Source organism: Lepisosteus oculatus, chromosome 11 (genome assembly GCF_040954835.1).
Source record: "Lepisosteus oculatus isolate fLepOcu1 chromosome 11, fLepOcu1.hap2, whole genome shotgun sequence".
NCBI classification, from domain to species: domain Eukaryota; kingdom Metazoa; phylum Chordata; class Actinopteri; order Semionotiformes; family Lepisosteidae; genus Lepisosteus; species Lepisosteus oculatus.
Window position 1 is genome coordinate 2,791,066 of NC_090706.1, and position 23,916 is coordinate 2,814,981.

Below are 23,916 nucleotides of genomic sequence, written 5' to 3' on the forward strand. Positions count from 1 at the left end.
TAGTTAATGTTGGTGGAGGGGGGCGGTGGCGTTGCAGAGTGAGGGGGTGGTTCTGTGGTACATGAAGCTTATTCCTTTTTAACGTACAGTGACCAATCCGTCAGGGCCCAGAAATAGGACCAGAGGTTAAAGGTGCAGTAGCACAGGAATGCCATTATCTGGAAATGAAATTAGCACAAATTAATTAGGAGACCACTGAAGCTGGAATCAATTATCTTGCCCGCAGTGTAATCAGACACTAAAACGGGCTATTTTATGTGTTACTCAAATTCTTGAACGTTTAGTCGTGCCTCTTATGTGACGGGGGGGAATGGGGAGTGTTAGGGTGAAGAAATGGCCTTTTAACAAATGTCACGTTTCTGAGTGTCTTGCTGCTGAATGAGGAGGAGGCTGAGGACTGCTTTGCTCTCAGTGGGCACGCGTGCTGTAATTTTGGAACTAAAAGGAAGAGAAATCAGTTCTGATATTTGTTAAACCTACACCCCTACAGAAGTTGCACAGTTACATATGTACATATTATGCAATTTGGAAAGATAGACTCTCTCAACTGTATCATCAGTGATGAAAGGATTTGCTTAACTTTTGCGTCTGGAGCACAAGGGTGCCGCAATCCTTCGAGTCACCGTTTCCACTGGCGTCTCCTTCCTTCCATGAGCAGAATTAACCCCCCCTGCTTCCTCTCTCCCCGTCTGTCTGTTTGCGTTGCAGCACGAGCAGGTGACCAGGCTGTCGGTATGCAACAAGATCTGCTACGCCATCGGGGGCGCCCCCTACCAGATCACGGGGTGCGCGCTGGGCTTCTTCCTCCAGATCTACCTGCTGGACGTGGCACAGGTGAGGGCACGTGTCTGGGCGCGTTGGCGTGGTGCGGCCGTTGGCGGGGACCGCTCGAGGTGACCGAGCCAGTGCAGGTTCTCGCAGGCCTGCGAGCTCTTGTATGCAATCCACCTGCCTGACCTGCGTAACCCAGGTGTTTCGTCTTGTTCTTTCAGCTGATATCCAGGAGGATTTGCATGTGGAGTTACTGTGCCAGTTTGTCTCTTGGCCTCATTTGTGTAGTTTGTGCGCAGTCCTGCTCAGTCTTGTATTCATCCTCAAGGCCTGTCTCATTATCGGCATTTGTTCATTTACCTGATGTTGTAATCGCACGAGCTGAGAGTTACTCTACGCAGGGAGAGCCTGGATGGACCTGGATTTCAAAGTGATGTGAACCCCAGGAGCAGCACCTGAGCTATTGATGCGCTTTGACTAATATATATATAAAAGAAAAGCACTTTCCATTTAGGAAATAAAACATATTCTTGCAGTCCTGGATAGATCTAGAACGCACTGACAAGATATAGTTATAATCAGGAGACGACGCTGCTTTAAAAAAAAAGTAGTCTAAGTCGGAAACATTTTGCAATAGCTTTTGACATTCATCAGCTTGTCCAGGATAAGAGAACGTGCTGTTAGAGGGCCTGCTGTGGTAGAGCTTGCCTTGTCTTATTGTTCAGATGCTGATTAGGGTTAATGCAGCAAAGCAGTGGGATTCCAATTAATCCTGCCACTCCGAGATGAAAGATCTGGTTCCCAGAGAGGTAGTAGAATGCCAGAAAAGATCATCTGAGCTCACAGACCTTATACGTAGACATCCACGTGCTGTTTATGGGATCAAAGGAATGGGGTAAATGGATGTTTATTTAAAAGTGAGCTCTGTCTGCTCGCGTGCCCAGAGACCTTGGAACAGCATGTGATTAGTGGCAGACATTGGGTATGGCAGCCAGAGGGATGTACGATGGAGCTCGGGTGTGAGCTGAATGGCGTCTTTGCCCAGTGCGGCGAAATGTGGCTGTGCTTCTGTGGTTCGGAGTGGGATTCCTAAGGATGTCTGCATTCCTAGGTTTGTCTTAGCTGGTTTTTAAACACATTTTGGGTGATGTGTCCCCCATACTCTTTAGATAGAAATTTAACAGCACATTCTAAAAGAAAAATCTTTGAGAGTAGGAGTGCTGTAGTGGATAGCAGATTACAGTCAGGTTACACAGTGTCTATTGCATTTTCAATGTTCATTCTTCACTGGGCTTCAGCCCAAATATCACTTACTAGCACGTTTTTCCTGAAATTGCCTTGTATGTCTGCACCAGGATATCCTACAGCAATGTGTCCAAACTCCCAGGCGCCTCTGTCGCTGGCCAGGCCTGCAGTCCAGTTACGACCCAGACAGTTCTACAATACTGCTTTACACTGCATGGAAGAAATGGCTCTTCATTAAAGTACCGCTCTCTCCCTTTCCTTTGCCAGCTGGACCCTTTCTATGCCTCCATCATCCTGTTCGTTGGTCGGGCCTGGGATGCCATTACTGACCCCACTGTCGGCTTTCTCGTCAGCAGGAGCCCCTGGACCCGATACGGAAGAATGATGCCCTGGTAGGTACTGCTCTTTCCACTCTGGAGGTCACATCGTAAAAGCCGTGTTGAGAACTGAGCTCCAGGGTATCTACAGCAGGGGTGTCCAGCCCCGGTCCAGGAGATTCCAGTCAGTCTTGCATATGTCTCCTGCTTCTACAGATGGGCAACGCCTCTAAGATATTGATGAATCAAGCAAGCCATCTGTCCAATTAAGAGAACTCTGCTTCTTGAAGTCTAAAGAGTACTTAGATTTTAGTCCTAAATAATCTGTAAATTGCTGAATTTAACAAATCGAATATTTAATCAATCATGCTGGAATTGTCCTACATCCTTAGAAATGAGTGATTTAATGGTGACCTACCGAACCCACTGCCTTAGAGCTCCCAGGATCACGATTGGAGATTGCTGACCTAAGCTGTTAAGGAAAGAGTAAAAACAGGACTCGGTTCCAATTGTTTTCTTACTGGCTCTGTCTTGTGTTCAGGATATGAGGTGCCAATTAAACGCATGTTAGTCTTGGCTAAGATGATCTGATTTGACTTATTATTGTCTGAATGAATGACTGAGTCGTTGAAATGTGGAGCTATGATCCTCAAACACTGGGCCTGTCTACCCTTGATGTAAAGCGTGGTTGAAAATCTTCACTTAATTAGCCTCTGGTGTGCATACCTTGTTAGCTGTCACTGCACTAGAGAGAACTTGTTACATTTCTATATTTGCATGTGCCCAGGCTGTTGAAGCAGAAATAGCTTTTGCAATATCACAGCTGATCGTGCCTGTGAGCGTGTGATGTGCACACAGCATAGTTTCCATCACAATTGGAATGCCTTTCTGCCATAAAAGGATAAGCTGTTCTTTGTGTGTCGAGCACATCTGTATTCTCATTGTGACATCACTGAACCCCTAGAGACACTCCTATATCTGCAGGAGCTGGAGTCCGAGTTTAAGTACAGAAGGACAGTCAGATGTCTGTGCCTGAGCTACTCATGTGTTCATCTAGATGTGTTGATGCTGGTGGATTATTGAAGTAGTTTGTATTACCTCTGAACTATACAAACGGCCAAAAACGAGACAAGCTTAACTTGGGCACTGAACGCTCTCTGGATGTTGACAAGTGCTGTTGCTGGGTGTTATCCAGATCTTGTTAAACTTGTTTAAACTAGTATGTGCAGCTCAAGCACAACTTTTTGGGCTAAAATGCACCTTAGTCAAGAATTTGATTTCGCCCGAAACTCTTTCTCCTGGTATCAAGAAATATTTGTCCTCTTTTCTTTACATGGCCAACCTTCAGTAAGAAATGGGGAAAACAATAAACTGTTATTCAAAAACACTTTGTGAACAAGTGAGACATCTGTACCTCATTCATATTGCCTCTCCCTGTTATTGGCGTTATCCTGGCAAATATTACTGCTCGCTGTTAGACTTTCCAACATTGCAGAGAGCCTTTGCATTTCTCAATAATCTGTTAACTCATAGCAGTCTGAGTTCAGAAGCACAGAGAAGGAGCAGAATAAAACGTCTCTCCCTATCTGAGAAGCAGAAATAGTGCAGAGCTGCTTTGTGAATCAGAGGGCTTACCTCTGGAGCAGAGGCTAGTGGGAGTGGAGCTCAAAGATATCGACATGGCTACAGGGATGTGGGGTGTCCTTGCCCAGTCCATGTGTTGCTCTGAACCTCCTAGGGCTGGGGCAGTGGTCTGGGTGCTCGTCCATACCCGCAGTCTTTTCTGACTCTCCTGCGCAGACGCTGTGCAACTTTGTTTGCAAAGAGCTTTTGTATCACCCTGCAGCTCACGGCTGGCAGCCCACTGAAGATCAGCAGGTGTGAGCCTGGTCAGTACCTGGATGGGAAACCTCCTGGGAAAAACTAAGGCTGGTGCTGGAAGAGGTGTTAGTGGCGCCAGTAGCGGGAACTCACCCTGCGGTCATTGTGAGTCCTAATGCCCCAGTATAGTGCCGGGGACACTGTACTGAAAAAAGGCGCCGTCCTTCAGATGAGACTTAAACCCGAGGTCCTGATGCTCTGTGGTCATTGAAAATCCCAGGGTGTCTCTCGAAAAGAGTGGGGGTGTTACCTTGGGCTGCTGTCGTGATGGTGGAGGGGATCCCCATTAGCTGTAAAGCACTTTGAGTGGAGTGTCCAGGAAAGCGCTGTATAAGTTTAAGCAATTATATATTATATTTATATATAAAGTATAATTTATATTGACACACCTGAAGAAGGCTCCACGGCGGAAACATTGTTCTCTTTCTTCCCTTTTTTTTCAGCAGGGAATAAACCTTTACTTGTTCCTTTGCAGCCTACGCATGCTGACGCAGCCGCCCACCTCAATTATGATGATGATGATGATGATTATTAAAGAGTGTGTGTTCCCAGGAGAAAGTGTGCAGCTTTTCAGCTGCCAACCCAAGATGTAGGATGAAGTAGAAATAATTAGCGATTCCAATATTGTAAAGCAAATGGTGACAAGATCCAGTGTGGGGAGGTCAGAGCTCCTGGGTTCTGGGTTCGATTCTGTGGAGAGTTTTCATGTTCACCTCATTCCCCCTCGGCTTTTTCATGCCTCGGATTGCCCACCTGACTGCGGAAGTGCGCTGCGCTCTGCTGGGAGGTGAAATTCCATAAGTGAACAGTGAACACAATGGAAAGGCTATTTTATTTTTATTTTTTTTAGAAGGAAGAGGAAGAGAAAAGAGAGAAGCCAGAGCTGGGATGCTGTGGCTTTGCGTTAATGATGCAGAAACTGAGTCAATGCTCAAGCCCCTCCCAGGTGTATGGTGTGTCTTTGATCTTCGAAGGCAGGATTTCTTCTGTAGAAGGCTCTGGGCCCCTCTGCCGGGCTGCTCATTGTTAAGGAAAGGGTTTCCACATTGTCTCCCGTCTCTGGGCTCAGTAAGTCCGTGGAGAGACGCAGAGGAATCTGTGTCAGTCAGTTTGCATTCTAGTTCTCTCGTCTGCATCGGAGGTCTAGCCACCTGAAGTACAGTCCAATCTCTTTTTATTAATTTCAAGGATCACCCCCCCCAAACCTGTTCCCCTTTCCCTTGTCGATTTTGTCTGTTAATCGGTCACCAGGGAAATGCTATCTTGAAAGCGCTGTGCGGCGAGGCTTGAAATGTTCACGTGCAGAGTATCTCAACAGATCTAGTTCTTTTTCCTCCCCTTGGTTTCTGTCTCTCTGTGCGGTAGTGCAGTAAGTCTGCACAGGGCCGTCTCGTGGCCGGTTTGACGCTGGTGATGCAGTGTGATGTTACAGGATGAGTGAGTGGGTCAGATTGTGCACAGCAATGTGCACGTGGACCTGACTCTCAGCAGGCTGTGCAAACGGAAAAAGCTTTTATTTTGAAGACTGTTTTAAGAGCTGGAAATGGAGCGTGTCTGGAGGCTGTGCCCACCAGTGCTGTTCTGTAGCTGCACACATGGGCATCAGCCTGTTGAAGAGCTCAGCAGCGAGGTGTCTCTGCTCCCAGTCCAGTAGCCACTGCAGTTTAGCCTTTAAGATTTATCCTGGGGCCTTGCCAGTGAAAATAATCTCTGCGGCAGTGGCAAGAAACTGTTTTCATTGAAGTGCGATGGTTATCATCAAGGTTTGGAGGGTAGGGATTTATTAGGCGACATTTTTTTTTTTGTTCTTTCATGTCTAAACCTCTTCGGAATTATTGGCTTATATAGGCTTGTGGTCTGAAGATGAGAAGCTCCTGCCAATGGGAGATTTCTGGTTTCTTGAACTGAGGAAAAGGAGCTTTAAGGTCTTTTTTTAGAAAACTCTTTATTTTGGATTGGGCTTGGCTGCAGGAGAAAATCCTGTCGTGCTATTTTCTTGTGTCTGGTTTAGATGAACTGTTGCTGTAGAGTGTGAATCAGTTGAGGAGGGGGTTTCTAGTTGAGATTTATTTCCAGAGTGCTTTGCTCAGATACCAGGCAAATGATAATTCACATTTATTTATCTGATACTTCTTTGGTCTTAGTTAAATACAATTACAAAGACTTCAGCCTTTAAGTAGGTCTCCGATTTCAAATACTCCATTGTAAATGTCTGTGACTTTTTTTGGGGGGGGAGGAGGGGCTGTGGATAGTTAACAGATGTTATCCTACATATAACAAGTGACTCATCTGAGTTTTCTGATCTAGGAAATGGAAACCACAGCACTGAAGTATTACTGGGGGGGAGCACCCGGCTGCAGCACAGACATGTCCTGAAGGTCAGACAGGAGACGGCACAGAGGGCAAGGAAACGCAGCACTAAACCATCAAATGCCAGAGATGCCTGTGTGAGGGGGTGCAAGGGAATAAAGCAAGTCTTAGATAAGGAGGAGAGGGGAGGGTGAGAAGTGTGGTGAGAAGATACGAGTCGAGGGAGTCAAACGACTGCATCAGCCTCAGGCTTTGGGAGCGCGAGTGTGTTGCCGGTGGTGACGAGGGGGGGTGGGGGAGGAGAGAATGCGTGTGTGAGAAACGCAGGCTCAAATTACAAGGGGGCCCGCCCACACCACACCACCGCCTGCCGGCCAATCGGAGGCGGCGAGGAAGGAGCGTTGCTCAGAGTGTGCTGTCTGGTGGAGAATGCCAGGAATCTCCTGGAAGTGGAGAGGTTACTGCCGGTCGGCTGTCTTGCTCGGAGCGGAAGGGAACCGGGGCTGGGCTCGGGGTGGGCGAGTTCACTGCTGCTTGCGCACGCAGGAAGGCTCCTGGGCCAGGCCTCTCTGGGAGCACCCACTGTCCTAGCATGGTCTTCCTGGGGTTTGCTGTACTTGTCCTATGAGTGGACATGCGTACACGTGGGAGATGAGTCACAGCCAGAGCTAATGAGGTACATCAAAATTCACTTGAGTACCTGAGTGTGGAGGGCTTACTGTAAAGTGGCCTACTATAATAATAATAATAAATCCTTGCATTTATATAGATCCTTTCATTTTAAAGGATCCAAAAGAGCTTTGCATGTAGTAAGGGACTCATTTCAGCCACCACTGTAGTGCAGCTTCACCTTAGTGACATGTGGCAGACATGCTGCACCAGCAGCCCCACTATCACGGAATAGGTTTTCAGTCTGGTGGTTTATTATGGTTCTTGCATCATATTGAAGCACTTCAGTGCCGAGCTTATAGGGGTTCATGTGGTCTCCAGCACCAGTAGGAAAAGGCTGTGTTTTTATGGACGGAACAAAATGTTTTTTTTATTCGGCACCCGGAGCCGATTCTCCGTACCTGTCTGAGTGAGCTGTGCTGCTGACATGCCCTTCGCTAAGCGCCCAGGGACATAGCTGCTCGCATTCAGGCCCCTCGTGTGGAGAGTGTCCCTTGTGCAGCTCTTCCCTGGTATGTGGGTGACGGAGCAAGAGGAGAGGGCGGTTTCTGGCTCCTGCTGCCTGTGGTCCCTCATTATGAGGAATTGAGGGCTGCTGTAAACCAAAACACTTCCTTGCAGGTAAACATCATTGCAGACTCCAAAATAACAAGCAACTGTTACAGAAATGACAGGTTTTGGAACTAACTGACTAGACAAATAAAACAGATTTATTTGGACCTGTGAGAAATGTGCCTTCTTTTTAACAGAACATCTACCTACATTCCTCTCTTTGCTTTGGGAAAATATTCCTTTTTATCTGCTTTTCATGCCCAACCTCTCTCCAGCAAGGTTTCCTTTTTTAAATTCACCTCCACGCTTTGCCCCTGAGCGAAAAGCTTTGAAGAGGGTTTTGACCATATAGGTTTCTTATCGTGCTTTAAATCAAAAGATCAAGCTGGTCAACATAATGATCACGTATCTACCATCTTTCCATGTACCAGCACGCTCGAATCAAGATGGTGGTGCTTTGAACTGTGGGTAGAATCTGATGTCTGTCTTAATTGATATGGAAGGTTGGAAGAACAGCGAGAGCTGAGCAGCCCAACTCTGAATCATTCACATGAACCTTTTCTGCTTCCTCTAGCCTGTTCGTACAGGCGTTTTAGTACGAAACAGTACAGCACAGTACAGGAGGACACTGCTGATTAACTTTAGTTAAATAGTTACCTGGCTGATATATCATCTAAGTTTTTTTAAAGACTGTATTAGCTGCTTGTTCTACACTTCCACGTCATTAGCAAATGGGCACCTATATGCATAAATTACCTCTTTACAAAAATAAGTCAGTTTTGGAAGCAAAATGCTACGTACCGTGGCCTGACCTGTGAGAAATACTTATTAATCATTATTCACATCAGAGGTCTGCGAAGTTGAAAACAAGTTAATCACTAGGCATTCTCAGTGTCACCTAATGGTGGCAGAGTATCGTGGTCAAATTGCTACGCAATGAGTTCAGATCTCCATCAGGAGAGAGGTGAGAATTTAGAGTGGGAATCCATTGTAAAACTTTTCCATCACCTCCTCATCAAAGGAGGTCGCTCAGACAAGGGTCCAATTCAATTCCAGATTTAATTTAGATGTGTACAGCTCAAGCTAATATAAATCCCCAGAGCAACTTCTTCTGTGAGCTCCATTCTACTGGAAAATGATTGAAAAATTTCAGTGTGAATTGTTTTATTTTGCCCTTTCTTGCTTTGAATTGAGCTCTCCAGCTCATAAGGGGTACAGCAGAGTCTGACATTTCTTCAATTAGAAATCTTGGCAGGTGGTCTTTATTCTTTAAACCTTGAGAATCTCAATCAGAGTAATTGTGTCCCCTTTTTCTCAGTAAATGCCTTCCTCAGTGTTGCCATGTGCCCACGCAGATCTTTAGCAAGATCCGTGCGGTTCTTTCCTGTTCGTTTTGGAAGAGGCGGAAGTGAGAGTTCAGAGTTGCTCATGTCTGGCAACATGTGCTTCTGGTGACCTTGAAGCATGAGGTCATGGGAGGGAACATTTAGCTTTAAAAGGAGTGTGTTGCGCAGTGTGCCTTCTGCGTCGCATACTTCAACGTCACTGATGTTCATAGAGCAACCGGAAAAGCAGGCGTGATCCTGGAAGTGGTACTGGCCGGTTTCCACAGAGCAGCTTTCCTGTGCTGATGGTGGAGTTACTGCTGCAGCGCTGGCAGCAGTGCGAGAAAGGCGCCAGAAAAATGGACGCTTTCTTCCTGCAGGGGAGATGGAGTTTGCCTCTTTCCTGGGAGACACGATTCCCTGGTCCCCTGCTGCTGTGAGATTTCTGAGAATTTGGCAGCCCTTACCTCACGACTTGAGCTTATGACAGGTCCTTCCCTCATTCCAGAAAGCCGAGATCTGGCTGGCTTCAAGTCCTCTGCCATGCAGTCCACTGATGCGGTTCTATTCTTTCCTAGCGAATTGTCTCCCCAAGGCCAAATTTTGTTTGGACAGAAATGCAATTCTGAAATTGCCCATTCCCTCCTCCCCCACCCCCCAAGTGTAGAAAGGAGGACCCAAAGACGTTTTGTGCCTACAGGAGGAGATCGTATCCCCCAGACTTCCATGGATTCTGCGAATTCATGTTTTGTTCTTGCCAGCTCCTAGCAGCTGTTTTTTTTTTTTTTGCCTCTCATGTTCTTTCAGTTCGTGTGTTTCGAAGTTCCTCGAACAAGAGGGTCTTTACCGTGCTCCTCTCTACTGCCTGTCCACTCTGTGCTCGGCTTCCCTGTGAGTTTGCTGGGGTGACTTTCATTAATCAGGGAGGTTGAAGGGCTGGAGCCTCCATCAGCTCCAGGACTCTGGTTTCTGGTGTCTTTCCCAGGGTATGTCGCAGCTCCGGGTGTGACTTAACAGCTCTGTGCCAAGGATCCTGAGTGGCTGATGTACTTTCCATTTGTCCAAAGACATTTCCAGACATCTGACATGCCACAGCTTTAAATGGGGAGGAGAATTGCCTAAAAAAGAAACAAAACAGAAATGTTTTTTTCCTGCCCTTTTTCGTTGTTTTTCCTTTAATTGAAAACTCATGTTAGGATGACTGATAATCTGGGCTTGGCTTTATTTCTAAAATGTTTCTGTACATTATTCAGATCCTGTGAGGAGGCATAGTCAGTGGAAAAACTGTATTCATGATCATGTAGTTTGTTATTGTTTTTCTGTTTCGTGGTGTGGTTTTCTTCATGAGTGCGGAGCGTTTCAAATCCGGTGCTGGGAGTTTCACCTGCCTGCTGTTTTTTCTGGTAAAGCCCTTTGCACACTGCCAGGCTGCTGTACGGATCATTCAGGTTCGTGCCGGTGACTGTAACTCTCGATTTCCTTCCCTCTAAGTGACACCTGGAACAGATGTCTGCAGAAGCAGTTGTTCATGAGGGGTGTGTTCAGTGTGTGGAGGTCTTCGGGGGAGGGGGTGTTGGCAATGTTTCTAGGTGGTGGCAAATTATCCCCCTTACTGTGAAAATGTAAACAGCACACCCCATCTGCTGCTCCCCACACCTGGATAACCCATTAGCAAAGAAAAGATGGGCTGATTCTACAGGACAGCCTCAGGGAATCTCCATTCTCAATGTGCTGATCAGGAAACAAATCCCTCACTTGGGCCTTGAGATGGATTTAAATGCTAATTCATTTTACCTGTAATGTGATTTATCAATCAGCTGGTTCTGTGTTTTAAAGCATGTGACATGGTCAGGTATGGGTATTATGTGCCTTTAAACACAATGCCACATTGGGCTCTTGGCTTTATGAGAAACCTCTGGGGTGTGCAGGGACTCTGACTTTTCTGTGGTGTAAAACTTATTTTTTAAGAACTTTGTGTTTTTGTCCAACGTTTATAACTGAGATGGCTGTGGTGTTAGGTCGTTAAGTACGTAGGTTAGGACATCATGTTTTTTTCTATGCATCCAAACTGTCATGTCCATGCCTTTTAGAATGTGGAGTCCCCAGTCATAACCTGATCCTGATAGAAAATGAGTGTGCATTCTGGATATGTAGGTAGTGCCAGACATTTAAAAAATGTTGCTCATATCCAGCATTCCAGTGAGGTTTAAAAAGCCACTGGGTTTGGCTCAGTCCAGCTCATGGCCTGAAAGCAGTTTTTATTTCTCTCTTCCCCCTGCAGGATTCTGCTCTCTACCCCGTTTGCAGTGGCGTCGTACATGTTGATCTGGTACGTCCCAGCGTTTGAGCAGGGCAAGGTGGTCTGGTACCTCGTCTGCTACTGCCTGTTCCAGACCCTGCAGACGGTGAGTCCCTCTTCAGGACAAGCAGGGAGCCCGCCGGCACATTTGGGTTAGATCGTGTCTTTTTACCACATCGGAGGATATTCAGTCTTTTTTGCCCCCAACCCTTCCTGCAGAACGCAGCTGTGTGCTAATCTGCCTTGTTCCTCCTGATTGCAGTGTTTCCATGTGCCCTATTCGGCCCTCACCATGTTCATAAGCTCGGAGCAGAAGGAGCGGGACTCGGCCACCGCCTACAGTAAGTGGCCTTCAGCCTGTGTTTTAAGTAATGATCCCTGGAGCCTTATTAAAGGTGAAGAAGGTTCTCTGACAACTGTTTGTTATTTCTTCGATATGAAGTTCGACATTGCTCCCTATAATGTCTGTTGAGACGTTTGCTCGGGCCTTCCCTCCCTGCGTAGGATTGGATGTAGAACAGTCAGTGAGTCGGGTCTGTGTGAAGGTAACTTCTATCTCTCTCTTTTTCTCTTTTTCAGGAATGACAGTGGAGGTGCTTGGGACGGTATTGGGCACAGCTATCCAGGGACAGATTGTAGGGGCCTCCAATGCCCCCTGTATTCGAGGGGAACTGGATGAGGTCAAGGAGTTCAATTCCACGGCTGCTGAGTCTGACATGAACACCACCCAGACTCACGTGTCCCTGGCTGAAACAGTAAGGCTTTTTAAACCCTAACCCATGATGCAAGATGGCCTACTATAGAGATTAGCTCCACACCGAAAAGTGGAAAGAAAGCAAAAAATGCACCGTTGTGCTTTGTGGCCGTTTCCTTAGAGCCCCTAGTTTTGCATGCACAGGGGAATTCCCCTCCTGAGCTGGAGGAAAACTTTCTTATCGCAGATGTGATGTGCGGTTCGGAGAGTTTCAGCTGTTGAACTGGGGGCTGTTCTGTGCATCACCATTTAGGAAATGGTGCAAAACAGCCAGTGCTGTTCTCAAGAGATCCATTGGGTTCTAAGGAGGGTGACGGATCCGGTTATGATCAGACGTTCTGTTGACAAGGCGTTCTTGCTGCAATGCAGGGAACAGAGGAAGTATTGGTACAGACCATTGATTTGCAAGAGATCTCCTCTTTTGCCTTCTGAGATTTGAAGAATTATGTTTGCCATGCATACTCATTCTGACACAGAAGTTTAACTGTATATCAGTATCTACTTTTTGTCCACCCGAAATAAGCCTACTCTGTTTCCATATCAGGCTGATCATTTTTGCATAAGTAAGTGGTGTGGTTTAGTCCTTTTTTTTGTATGATTTTTCCAAGATCTCTAGATGACCTAATTATTTTAACTGGCAGCGTACAAGAAGTTATCAAATCCTCTTTTGTGTCCAACTGGATTATATTAATTCTAAATTGTTCATTTTTGTCCTAGAATCTTGAACTATGTGCATATAAAGGTTTAAGAAAGTGGTGGTATGATCACAGGGCAATTACTGTTGAATACCTTCACAGCTTCAGTAATTTTGTCAAACTTTGATCTTGAAATGTTTTTTTCCTCAAATTAGATTGCCTGTCTATAACCTTACGTTTGCTTTAAAGTAGAAGCCCAGTAGTTTGGTGGTTCTTCTCCATCATTAAAATAATTAGAAGATTGCAAGCTGTTCTGTGACTTAGTCATCTTAATTGTGTATTTTTCTCTTCAGTTAAAGGGTACATTTTCAACTGTAAATGGCTGCCCTTTCATGGCTGAGTTCTCATTAGGAAGGGATTAATTGGTAGTCTCTTTATTGAGAGAAACATAATTTCCTGTTAGGTGTCTGACTCATCTCTCTACAAGGTATGCATTTGCTAAAAGATGGACAGGAGCCTGATAGAAATACTGTAATCTGTGCCATTATAGTGAAGAAAGGTGTGCTCATACAGTACATGCTCTTCAGCTGAAATATTTTCTTCCTCAAAAACTGGACTTGTTATTGCAGTAAGAAAGGAGAGCCATTCACTACAAGAAAAGAACGATAGGAGACAGCAGTCCTGTCCAAGAATGGGGAAACACGGGCTAGAAAGTCCTTGTCTGTTTGGCCAGAGGTGTGGGTGGCCAACACTCCCATGCCAGTTTGTTTCTGGTCTGCATTCCATCTTGGGCCTTAATGACTTAATAGAATTAATGAAGTGCATCAGAAGTTCCAGGTCTACAACTGGGTGCTAAATGGAAGATCTGCAGGAGCTGTCAGAGCCGCGAGCCCCTGGTTCCCCTCCTTCTGCTCCGGGGAGGGCTGATGGATGTTCTGAGTGTGCTTCCCTTTCTCCCACACAGAGAAGCGCTTACCTGATCGCATCCGGGGTCATCAGTGCCATTTACGTCCTCTGTGCCATCATCCTGGTCTTGGGAGTGCGGGAGAAGAAAGGTGAGCGGCATGGACGCCTGACTGGGGTGTGAATGGGAATATCTGGAGCGGAATGCGGCGATGCAGTACAGTACCTGCAGCCGGCCTCTGCCTTCGGTGAGGTGATGCCCGGTGAAAGGACGAGCATACGCAGAGCCATTGGGAATCCAGTCCCCGGATCCTGTGGAGTGGAGTGACCGCTGAAGCGGAGAAAAGGGAGCGAGACTGAATCAGACACTCAGTTCGAGAGGCTTCTCAGAACCGATTCCCGTGTGCTAGTGCTTTGCGGTGGTAAAGGAACACTGCTTGGACCCGAGACCTTGCAGATCTGGTGACCGCCAGGCTCTGAAAGAAGTGTGTTCAGGGAGCCTTACCCATCGTTTCTTTTTTTCTACAGAGAAATGCTCTCAAAACTGAGAAGGAAAAATGCGTTTTTATGCAAAGAATTGTTGGAGTCTAAAGTACGTTGAAGTGGATATCCTGATTTCTGTCAAGATGAGCTCAATTAGTTTCTGGTAACCAAACAAGCCAGATGGTCTCAATGACCTCCGACTACTTAGAATCTTCATTATGTTCTTAGAAATTTGCACATACAGACTCCTACATTCAGGGATTTAGGGACAGAAATTTGTTGGAGTCAGAAGCCCAGTGCTTTGTGTGCTGACCTTGTAGAATGCTCATTTTGGGATTAAAGGGTGCCAAGCGCCACCACTATCAAACCTCCCTAGTGGTTGACAGAGCTAGGAAGCTGAAGCAGGCAGTAAATATCACAGAGAATCGCAGACAGAGTCAGGAGAGAGACTGGTGAGAAAGGAGGTGGAGGGAGTGTTTCTGATTCCTTTAAATTGACTCCGGTTCCACAGTATTTCTTTTTTATCACTGCCCGGTTTGTGGTCATTGCTTGAATATGTATGAAGTGGAGCTGTGGGCCTGAAATGGAAACAAGCACAGCTTTGTCGGCTCTGAAATGCTATTCACTGCCCAGAGAGGGAAGGGAAAAGGGCCAATCTGATCCTGAACATGGACAGGACACCCGTACAGAGAGTGCCGTGAGCTGAACAGAGCTCTTCCGATCTTGATGACTAATACTAATGACTTTCATCTCTGTTCCTAGAGTGAAACTGGCTTTATCTGTGCTTTGTTCCTTTGGTTGGAGGTGTTTACTTTGTGTATGGAGCAGAACACGACAAGACTTGACAAAGGAGGCTGCAGGCATACTAAATGGCCCTGCATTTGAAATGTTTTCTTATTTAAAAATATACTGGAGTTGTGTTAATGCTGTAGCAGAAGAGCATTAAGAGAAAAGGAAAGGGTTTGCACTCCTATCAAAGGATGGGGAAAGCAGACACCTAGAGAAAGTCCTTGTCCATTCAGTCAGTAGAAGGTGAGGAAATCCCCAGTACAGGAGTGTCTCATTGTAGGTGAAAAAAACTTTCAGGATCTAGGTGAACTGGGCACAGATCCAGTTCAGTTCTTCAGTACCAGACAGCATGAAACTTAACTGTTACAACCATCACTCCCCTTAAAGAATGTGCTAATACAAAGGAGGTCTAGTGGAGGACTGTCCAATTCACCATACAATAGCACTTTACTACTGTGCGAATAGTTTATAATGACTTAGTATATATTACTGTATACACGTATAGGGTTATTGGAGCAGGCTGTACCAAAGACTGGAATGTGGTCAGGGATCATGCAGTCCTCCTACCAGGCTGCTTCTGTATAGGGTTAACAGAGCAGATTGTACCAAAGACCTGTACTGGAATGTGTAAAAAGATGTGCACTCTTTGAGTTGTCCCTTCTTATAGTGCTTGGTTAGTTGAAGCAAAAAATAAAATCGGAGGGAGCTCAGAGGACTCTTGGCTGATGCTGGGTTTCTCTTCTCCTCCGTTTTCCCTGTCCTGCTCCACAGACGCGGGCCGACACAAGTCGGAGAAGCCCATGACGTTCTTCCAGGGTATGCGTCTGGTCATGGGACACGGGCCTTACGCCAAGCTGGTCATCGGCTTCCTGTTCACCTCCCTGGCCTTCATGGTGAGCTGCAGCACGTTTCCCTGGATTCCTGTCCAGAGCAACGTTTCTCACACTTGCACAGAACTTCCATTTTTGTTCTCAGTTACTATCGTAAGCTACATTTATTTCAATGTGAAATCCGAGTGTCTTGCACTGCTTAGAGATTGATGATGGTGAAACATGGCGCTTGTATTCATTCTTCAAGTTCATTTCCTCATTCATTTCTGATTTTTCCAAAATCCTGCGGCACAGTAGTCTGCCCTCAGACACACCATTTGCGAGAGACTGCCTCCTGTTCACCGTCCAGTCCTGCTCCTCGTAGTCTAAATGTCTCCATAGACATTTGCAAAACAATCCCAGACTTGGACTGGATATTCCTACTTGGCCAACATGGAAAAGTTTTCTGCTCTCTCTTTTTTTTTAACTTAAATATTTCTTAATAAGGCTAAATTGGTGTCTCCCTCTCTGTCTGTCTGTCAGCTGTTGGAAGGAAACTTTGCTCTCTTCTGCTCTTACACCCTGGGCTTCAGAAACGACTTCCAGAACATCCTGCTGGCCATCATGGTAAGACCTCGCCGGTGGAGATGAGTTGTAAAGACTGCGGTCTTGCACACACTTCTCAGGCCTGGGATCAGGCCGTTCCATGGGGAAAAGCAATCAATGGCTGTTCAAGGAAAACTGATCCCAACCATCCATTCCCACCTGGCTGTGCAAGTCTTGTGCTTGCTGAAGCACATGCTTCATAAGCTTCCAGGAAGAATCAATGAGATCTCAACTCCATGAGTTGATCCTAGAGAGTCTGACTCATTCTCTGAAGTTTCCAAACTTCCTTCCTAAGAATTTGGGTTATATTTGATTGGTTTGTCTTTACCTTGGAGGGGTTATTGTATTCTGAAATAACATAACTAAAGCGTTTGTGTGCTTCTGACCGTGAAGTTGTTAGCTCAGGATGTAAGAAGTATCTATACGTATGGTGAACTCAATATTTGTAAAAAAAAATAATTTTCCCAACTAAAGACGAATGAAGTCTTAATTCATTCCGACTGCATCTTATCAAAATATGTATTGTACCAAAGAATTAAAAAAAAAAAGTTTTTCCAAATTCGTGAATTGCATCGTTCCTACTCCTGCTAAGTCTGTATCCATATTCTCAGGAATCCTCCATGCTGAATTGTTTTGTACAGAAGGGTATGCAGACGTAACCTTCTGAAAGGCCATAGCCCAGAAGTATCAGCCAAAGCCTGAGAAAATTACTAGGGTTTCAACAAACAGGCATCTTTTTGTATCCTGTATTGTTACATTTTTCTCATTGAAAGCATTGCAGGCCATGCTGGTATGCTGGGTACCAAGGTACTGTGTGTCATAGCTAGGAAAGCACTGCATACCAGAACAAGAATAAATTACATTGTGTGCTCCTGTAAGCATTTTATGCTGGCACTCAATTGATAGTTTCAGGACAAGCTGGAGAGCAGCACTGGGAGATTTGTGGTCAGACTCTGGCTAGAAACAATTTGATTTTAATCCCCCGCTGAAAGGACACCCTCTAACACCCCGCCCTCCTTCTGCAGTGCAGTCTGCAGAGCCCAGCGTCTCTCAGAGTGGCTTGGCTAAGTAGGTGGGGCTGTCTGTCGCTTTAATTCATTTTGGAAGCCAAGAGGGGCTGTGGAAGGGTGAAAGGAGTTGCTATTGTTGCTGATGGGAACCTCTAAAAGTAGCGGGGCGCAGCAAGGCGGGGGGGAAGAACAGTGGTGGCTTTGTTGGAGCCCCATCGGTCAGCGTGGCCATGGAAACTTTGCTTTGGGGTTTTCTTTTGTTGGGGCGGTGTTGCATCATGCTAGTACTGGATGGGCATGGGGGCAGGGTTCGAGGGGGCCAGGCGTCATGCAAAATAGATCTTTTGGGGTTGTTCAAGCTTGTACAGGGCCAACGCAACGACAGTACCTTGTTTTTTAATCTCAGCTGGTTCCATCTGGGGGCTGGTATGGGGTGGAGGGTAGATTTGAGCTCTAGGGGAACTGGAGGGATTTGAAGATGAAAGCTGTTGCTGCACATTATTACTAAGTTTGTTTCTGATCTGCTTTAAGACCCCAATGGGTGTGTGGCCTTTACAAACCTAGTGCTGAAGAATGTACTTTTGAAGGGAATAGCTAACCTTTATCCATGATGTTAAAAGCAAAGCAGTAGGGGCTGTTAAACTGTCTTTGGAGTCACACCTGTTTTTTTTTGTAGGAATATAGACTGGATTTGCTGGAATTCTTTTTTTTGGGGCATTAAATCATTTTGTCTTTTGTTGTGGGGGAATACTCAAACGGTTTGATTTCTTTTTTTACTAAAGGCTGAGTGTCGGCACACTCCAGAATAACATCTGTTGAAAAAAACTATTTCTCCATGCGTGTGGTTTTGTGTTCCTCTGGAACTTGAACTTCAGAGTGTTTGAAAATCTGGCAGAAGAATGAATGTGAAGTTCAGTTTAGTAAGTGTACAGGCATGTGCTTCAGTGACGCCTATTTCACAGTGCAACTCCCCCTCCAAAGCAAACCTTAGTAGCTCTGTGTGCTTGCAAGCCATTTTCCATATGAACAGCCCTTGGCCTTTCTGTGCTCCTTTAAAAGCCCAGTGGCAGGCCAGGGCCTTTGTGACAAGGTCAAAGGTCGCAGAAAGCCCTTGAGTACTCCCTGCTGCGTTACATAAAGTGCAGAATGGCTCACTGCACATGCCCTGGGTGTCTAACTGATGCTTTTATTCAGAGCAGAGCGCTTTTCTGTCCATTTACACAAGTGGGCATGTTACTGGAGCAGTCTGAAGGGTATGATAGCAGTGATCCTTCCTGGGGCTGAACCCACAGCCTTCTAGATATGAGCGCCGAGCCCTGGCCGCTGCCCCTCACGGCTGCCTTGAATGCCGGTTCCGGAAAATAAAAGCAGTATCTTTTTTTTTTTATTTTATTTTGGCAGCTGTCTGCTACCTTGAGTATTCCATTCTGGCAGTGGTTCCTGACCAGATTTGGGAAGAAGACCGCTGTGTATGTTGGGATCTCGGTGAGTGCTCTGGTGATGCTGGGGTCAGCTGGTCCCTTTTCCCTTGTACACTAATTGCTATAGGATAATATTGAAGTTGCTGTAGAGTGGGATCACCCATGTCCCTAGAGAAATAAGCTCAGTGGTGCCCCCTCCTGTTCACACCTGATCAGCACAGTTGTATTAGTAACTACTCGAGCGAACCGCCAGAGAGCGCCTCAGTTCAGCACTGGCTAATGGTGCCCTCTAGTGGTTGATCTCCGCTTTGCAGCAGGGGACAGCATAGGTGTAGCTGAGCAGCTGCTCCCAGTGGAGGCACCTGCAGTAAAATGAGCTGCCCTCACATTCTAGAGGTACGATCCCTACAGCAATCTGATGAGAAGGGTCCCACCGAAGGCTGGTGTGTAGACTGTGGGCATGGACTTATTTTGCTACAGTTGGTCAGCTTTTTTGAGATGTCCCTCACTTCAGTGTGGTCGGACAGCGCAGCAGCTATACCGTAATGCCAAATAGCAAAATGATACCAAGCGTCACACGGAAGACGGCCCGCCAAGGTCTCAAGTCCCGGCCAGAACACGCGTGAGTCCTGCTGTGCCAGGGGCCTCCGAGTGACTGCTGTCCCTCCTGATTCCTGCAGTGGGTGGTTCCCTTCATGATCCTCATCGTCTCCATTAAGAGCAATCTGATCGTGGCCTACGTGGTGTCTGTTGCTGCTGGCATCAGTGTGGCTGCTGCCTTCCTCCTGCCCTGGTGAGTAACTTTGTGAAACCCACACCTACTGCCCTGCAGTAGTTGAAACTCTTGGCCACAATTCAAATGCCTTTTTATGCAGTGCACATCCGTATGTCCTTCACACTCGGAGCATAAGAGTTCACGACCTTTTTCATGAACTAGCAAGGACGTGTGGTGCGGACTCGTCGAGAGCCGGTCTGCATCTAACGGGTCATCTCTGTCCCTGGCAGGTCCATGCTTCCAGATGTAGTGGATGATTTCAAGGTGAAAAATCCCGACTCCCGGGGCTACGAGGCTATTTTTTACTCCTTCTACGTCTTCTTCACCAAATTTGCCTCCGGCGTGTCCCTGGGAATCTCCACGCTGAGTCTCGAGTGAGTGCAGCCGAACCTCCCGACCCGTGTACCAGCTTCACGTCTGCTTGGCGGCTCCTCTGACCTTCCGACTCTGGGTTCTGCTTCCGCACTGCGGCGCCGTCTGGCGCCTTACAAGCCTCTGTTGGAAGCTGATGAGTTTGAAAGGCCAGACTCCTGTTGCAGCGCAGTTGATTCAGAACCCAGGAAAAAGCATGCTGAAGAGGTACAGCCTCTTCAGTCTATCAGGTGTGCCTGGTGTGACAAGGCCAGATCTGACTCCTGCAGCTGAACTGTCTCCTGAAACTTCCCTTTTGAGCACCTACAGCAGCAGAATGTGATGTCTTGTTCCGTTCAGTTGAGTGGAAAGCACACTGTCTCCAACATTACCGGTGTTCATGAGCTAAACCAGTGCTTCCCATCTCTGGCCATCAGTGTCCAGAATCCCACAGGTTTTCTTAAGCCATGGAGAAAATCTAAAGAGGTTCAGATGGGACCTCAGTTGGACCAGTTTAACACTGCTTGCAGATGAGGAGCTGCTCTGCGTTCGAGAGCTGGAAATGTCTGGGCTTGATTGATGAGGTTAACATTTAATGCCTAAGCCAGGCTCTCTTTGAAATCAACTCTTTGAACTCCGTTTTACCTATTGATGCATTCTTAAAAGATCTTTAAAGAAGCTCTAGCTACTGCTTTGTCTTTTGTTTTACCACGTTCTAAAATTGGGATTGGCCCGATAGCTCAATACAAAATGGGATGAATTAACTTGAAAGCGTCTGCTCTGTGTTTGGCGGGTCATAAGCGCTTGGCCCTGCGCTGTATCTGTATTAAACGGTATGCAAGTGGATCAATCCTGCAGTTACATGTGAAACTTGACTATCCCTGTTGTGACCTCACGTTTGTTTTCGTTCTCACTGCTGTAGCTTTGCTGGATACCTGACGAGAGGCTGCACACAGCCAGAGGCCGTGAATTTAACCCTCCGGATGCTGATCTCGCCGGCGCCCATCGTGCTGATCATCCTGGGGCTGATCATCTTCAAGCTGTACCCCATCGACGAGGAGACGCGCCAGGGCAACCGCAAGCTGCTGCAGGAACTGCGGTGAGGGGAACCGCCGCCAGATCGCAACGCGATGTCCGGTTTAAGTGTTTACTTCTAAACAATAACTGAGGGGTTTTATTGGTACCTTTGCCTGTAATAGAGTGAATGTTCTAATTCAATCAAATGTAAAAGTATTCAAGAAGAATCCTGTACATAAGTCTAATGTATAAGTAATTTGGTTAATTATTTAATGGACAACTGAGATTGGAACCAAGGCTAGAAGGGACAGTTCTGCATTAGGGGGTCTAACGAAGTCTCTTGTGGTTCTTGCTCCCTCAGGGAAAGCGAGCAGGACTCGGAGACAGACTCACACGAGATGGGAAGCACAGTGTAATGGCGGCTCAGCCAGCACGGGGACACCTAGGACGTTGCACAGGATGATGGTGGAGGCGATGGGTCTGTCCTGGCTGGGCGGCGAGAGTTTAGCTACGAAACGGAGGGGGGGGGGGGATTGAGAGAAAAACACTTCTGGCCAGCACTGCTGCTTAAAGCCCAGCTCGGGAAAAGAGCAGAACGGAACCTGACCAGCCCTGGGCCTGCAGCGCACATGGGCTTCCGCAGCTCGGAAATCTGAGCGACACGGAATGGACGTCAACTGTATTTCTCGTCTTGTCTGTGTTCGTTTCCTTGTAGTGTGGGTGGGCGATTTTGAAAGAGGAGCGACCCGTTCTAACCTGCCAAACAAGCAAGGCAACTGCAATCAAATAAACGCAAAGTCTGAGTCTCACAGGCAGGGTAAATGCTTTTGGTGAGAGCAGAACTAACCAGCAATTTAATACAAATATATGACAAACTGTGGGAGCAAGAAACTCCCTTTATGTACAATATTTGCACAGTACGATTCAATGCTTAAGAAACCTTAGCCTCAGGTTTATGACAATGATTGCCCACTGTCCTGCTGCTGCATTTCCAGCATCTGGTTACTGCCAAGTGCATTACGATAAACATGTTTATGCAGCTGGATGTTTCAGTTTTGGATTAATATTGACCTTGACTAACTATAGATCATGTTTCCCTTTCTCGGGAATTGCTTGAAGCACTTATAAGTGAATGGTTTAGAGTGGGGAGTAAGTCCTAAAAGTTGGAAGGCGTGAAAAGAGGAAGGCAGGAGCCCGAGTGAAGTATTTATTGAACTGAAACCTGTCGAGTTGGAACAATTTGTGTAAGTAGGACCTGCTTGCTCCTACTTTTATAAATGTGTTACGTAGGCTTCCTTGTATTTATTATTTATGCATGATGCACAGGCTTCTCCAACTGCTCTCTGAAAGCTGTGGGTGGGAGTGCCACTTGTAAAATGAGGTATTTCTATGGAGCCCCTGTTGCTGTGTTAATGGCACTTTTGATCTTTGCTGGAACCAATATTCCCTGAAAAGACTGCATGTTCAGAGCACAGGGTATCCAGCCCTTGGCCATATTGTTTACTGAGAAGGTTTACGTAAATCTTAGCCTCCGTGTCTGCTGACATGAGCTCTTTCATACTTCTTCACAAATAATTGAGAAATAAGTTGGAAAAATGTGAGGGAAAAAGGTAAAACAAATTTAGAGAACTCTAATATTTATTTTGCAGTTTTGGGGAAGAAAATTACTGTAAGTTGGTGGGACAGGAGGGGGCTATAATTGTCTTGTGTAAATGGTAACTGCGTCCAGGGATGGATAGTTACTAGTGGTGACTGTGGAGAGCCTAATGATGTGGTAGCTGCTGGATGTTTCACAAATAGAAGAGATTTCATATCTTTAAAAGGTATGGAAATTAGAAACTTCATATATATATTATATTACAGCTTCATATGTTATACATATGTTTATGCCTTTGAAGAAGGCAACATTTTGTAGAAACACGCAGTATGTGGACCATTCTGGAGAAGACGGCCTCAGCCCACACTGGCTCGTCTTAAAGCAGGCGGGGAATTGCTTTGACTCTTCCCTGTCTGTAATACTCTACTCTTCAGTGGACAAGTGCCAGACTCTTTTGCATAAGAACAGTCTTACAACCAACAGGAGGACAACTCTGCTTTAAACCAGTAGGTGCTTAAAAAGGAGTGCAACATCATTTTACATTTCACCAAAGACACTAGGCTGACTATTTTAAACTCAGAGGTTAACAGTTTAAGATGTACATCAGGAGTTCTCCAGCCCAGGTCTAGAGGAGTTCCAATCCAGTGGGTTTTATAGATACCCTTTGAATCAACTGGTGGTAAATCCTGAACTGTTTAAACAGGTATGGTGTTCCATTCAGTATTAGTTCCCTTCATTGAAACATGTAAGTGAACAATTACTGCAACAAGTGTCTTAATCTTTACTGAAGTGATTGAAGGTGACCTAGAAGAATAATTGGACTGGGGCACTCCAGGACCAGGGCTGGAGCTCCCTGTGGCAGAATTCAAGACCAAATTGATCAAACAGGAGCTTTGAATGGATAGAAGCTTAAGCACCAAGATCTACAGTCTGCAATGGCAGCAGTTACTTGATCTAAACTGTCCCTCAACTTGTTCCCCCCCCCCCCATCTGCTAGGGGCTGCTTTTCTTTTGGGGGAGGGAGAGGAGGAGAGAGAACTTTCGTTAGAGCAGCTCTTGAAGACAGAGGTCATTACTGTACCCCTTCTTATTGTACATAGTGTAAATACTTGCTCAGCTGGTGTGGTTATGATGTTTAACATGAAGACTAATTTTGTAATTAAATTAATTCTGTCCAGGAGTTGTTTTTGTTTGATATTGACAAGTCTTCTAATAATAAAGGGTGCAGTTATGGAAGATGAACCAAGTAGTAAACTGAGTTTATGGCCGAAGCTAAACCCACAATGTTGGTACGTGGAAGCAGAGCCTTCCTAGGAAATACTCAGATGGATGCTGGTGCAATAATGCAGGTCAAGTCGATACTAACAGATGCCCCTTAAACATGAAAGAGTGCAGCA

General features: G+C 46.1%; 1 protein-coding gene across 3 annotated transcripts in view; it reads left to right on the forward strand.

The window, feature by feature from the left end:
* The window catches only part of mfsd2ab (MFSD2 lysolipid transporter A, lysophospholipid b), a 38,637-nt gene extending 14,876 nt beyond the window's left edge, over positions 1 to 23,761 (forward strand). For all 3 annotated transcript variants that reach the window (XM_015348737.2, XM_015348738.2, XM_015348736.2), the window contains exons 2-14: positions 709 to 834; positions 2,284 to 2,408; positions 11,352 to 11,475; positions 11,632 to 11,710; positions 11,949 to 12,124; positions 13,723 to 13,813; positions 15,705 to 15,826; positions 16,286 to 16,369; positions 18,760 to 18,843; positions 19,460 to 19,572; positions 19,785 to 19,928; positions 20,828 to 21,004; positions 21,284 to 23,761. In XM_015348737.2, coding sequence (XP_015204223.1) covers positions 709 to 834; positions 2,284 to 2,408; positions 11,352 to 11,475; positions 11,632 to 11,710; positions 11,949 to 12,124; positions 13,723 to 13,813; positions 15,705 to 15,826; positions 16,286 to 16,369; positions 18,760 to 18,843; positions 19,460 to 19,572; positions 19,785 to 19,928; positions 20,828 to 21,004; positions 21,284 to 21,338 — 1,500 coding nt within the window. In that variant the 3' untranslated portion in view covers positions 21,339 to 23,761. The remainder of the gene's footprint in view (positions 1 to 708; positions 835 to 2,283; positions 2,409 to 11,351; positions 11,476 to 11,631; positions 11,711 to 11,948; positions 12,125 to 13,722; positions 13,814 to 15,704; positions 15,827 to 16,285; positions 16,370 to 18,759; positions 18,844 to 19,459; positions 19,573 to 19,784; positions 19,929 to 20,827; positions 21,005 to 21,283) is intronic.
* Positions 23,762 to 23,916: the final 155 nt, after the last annotated feature.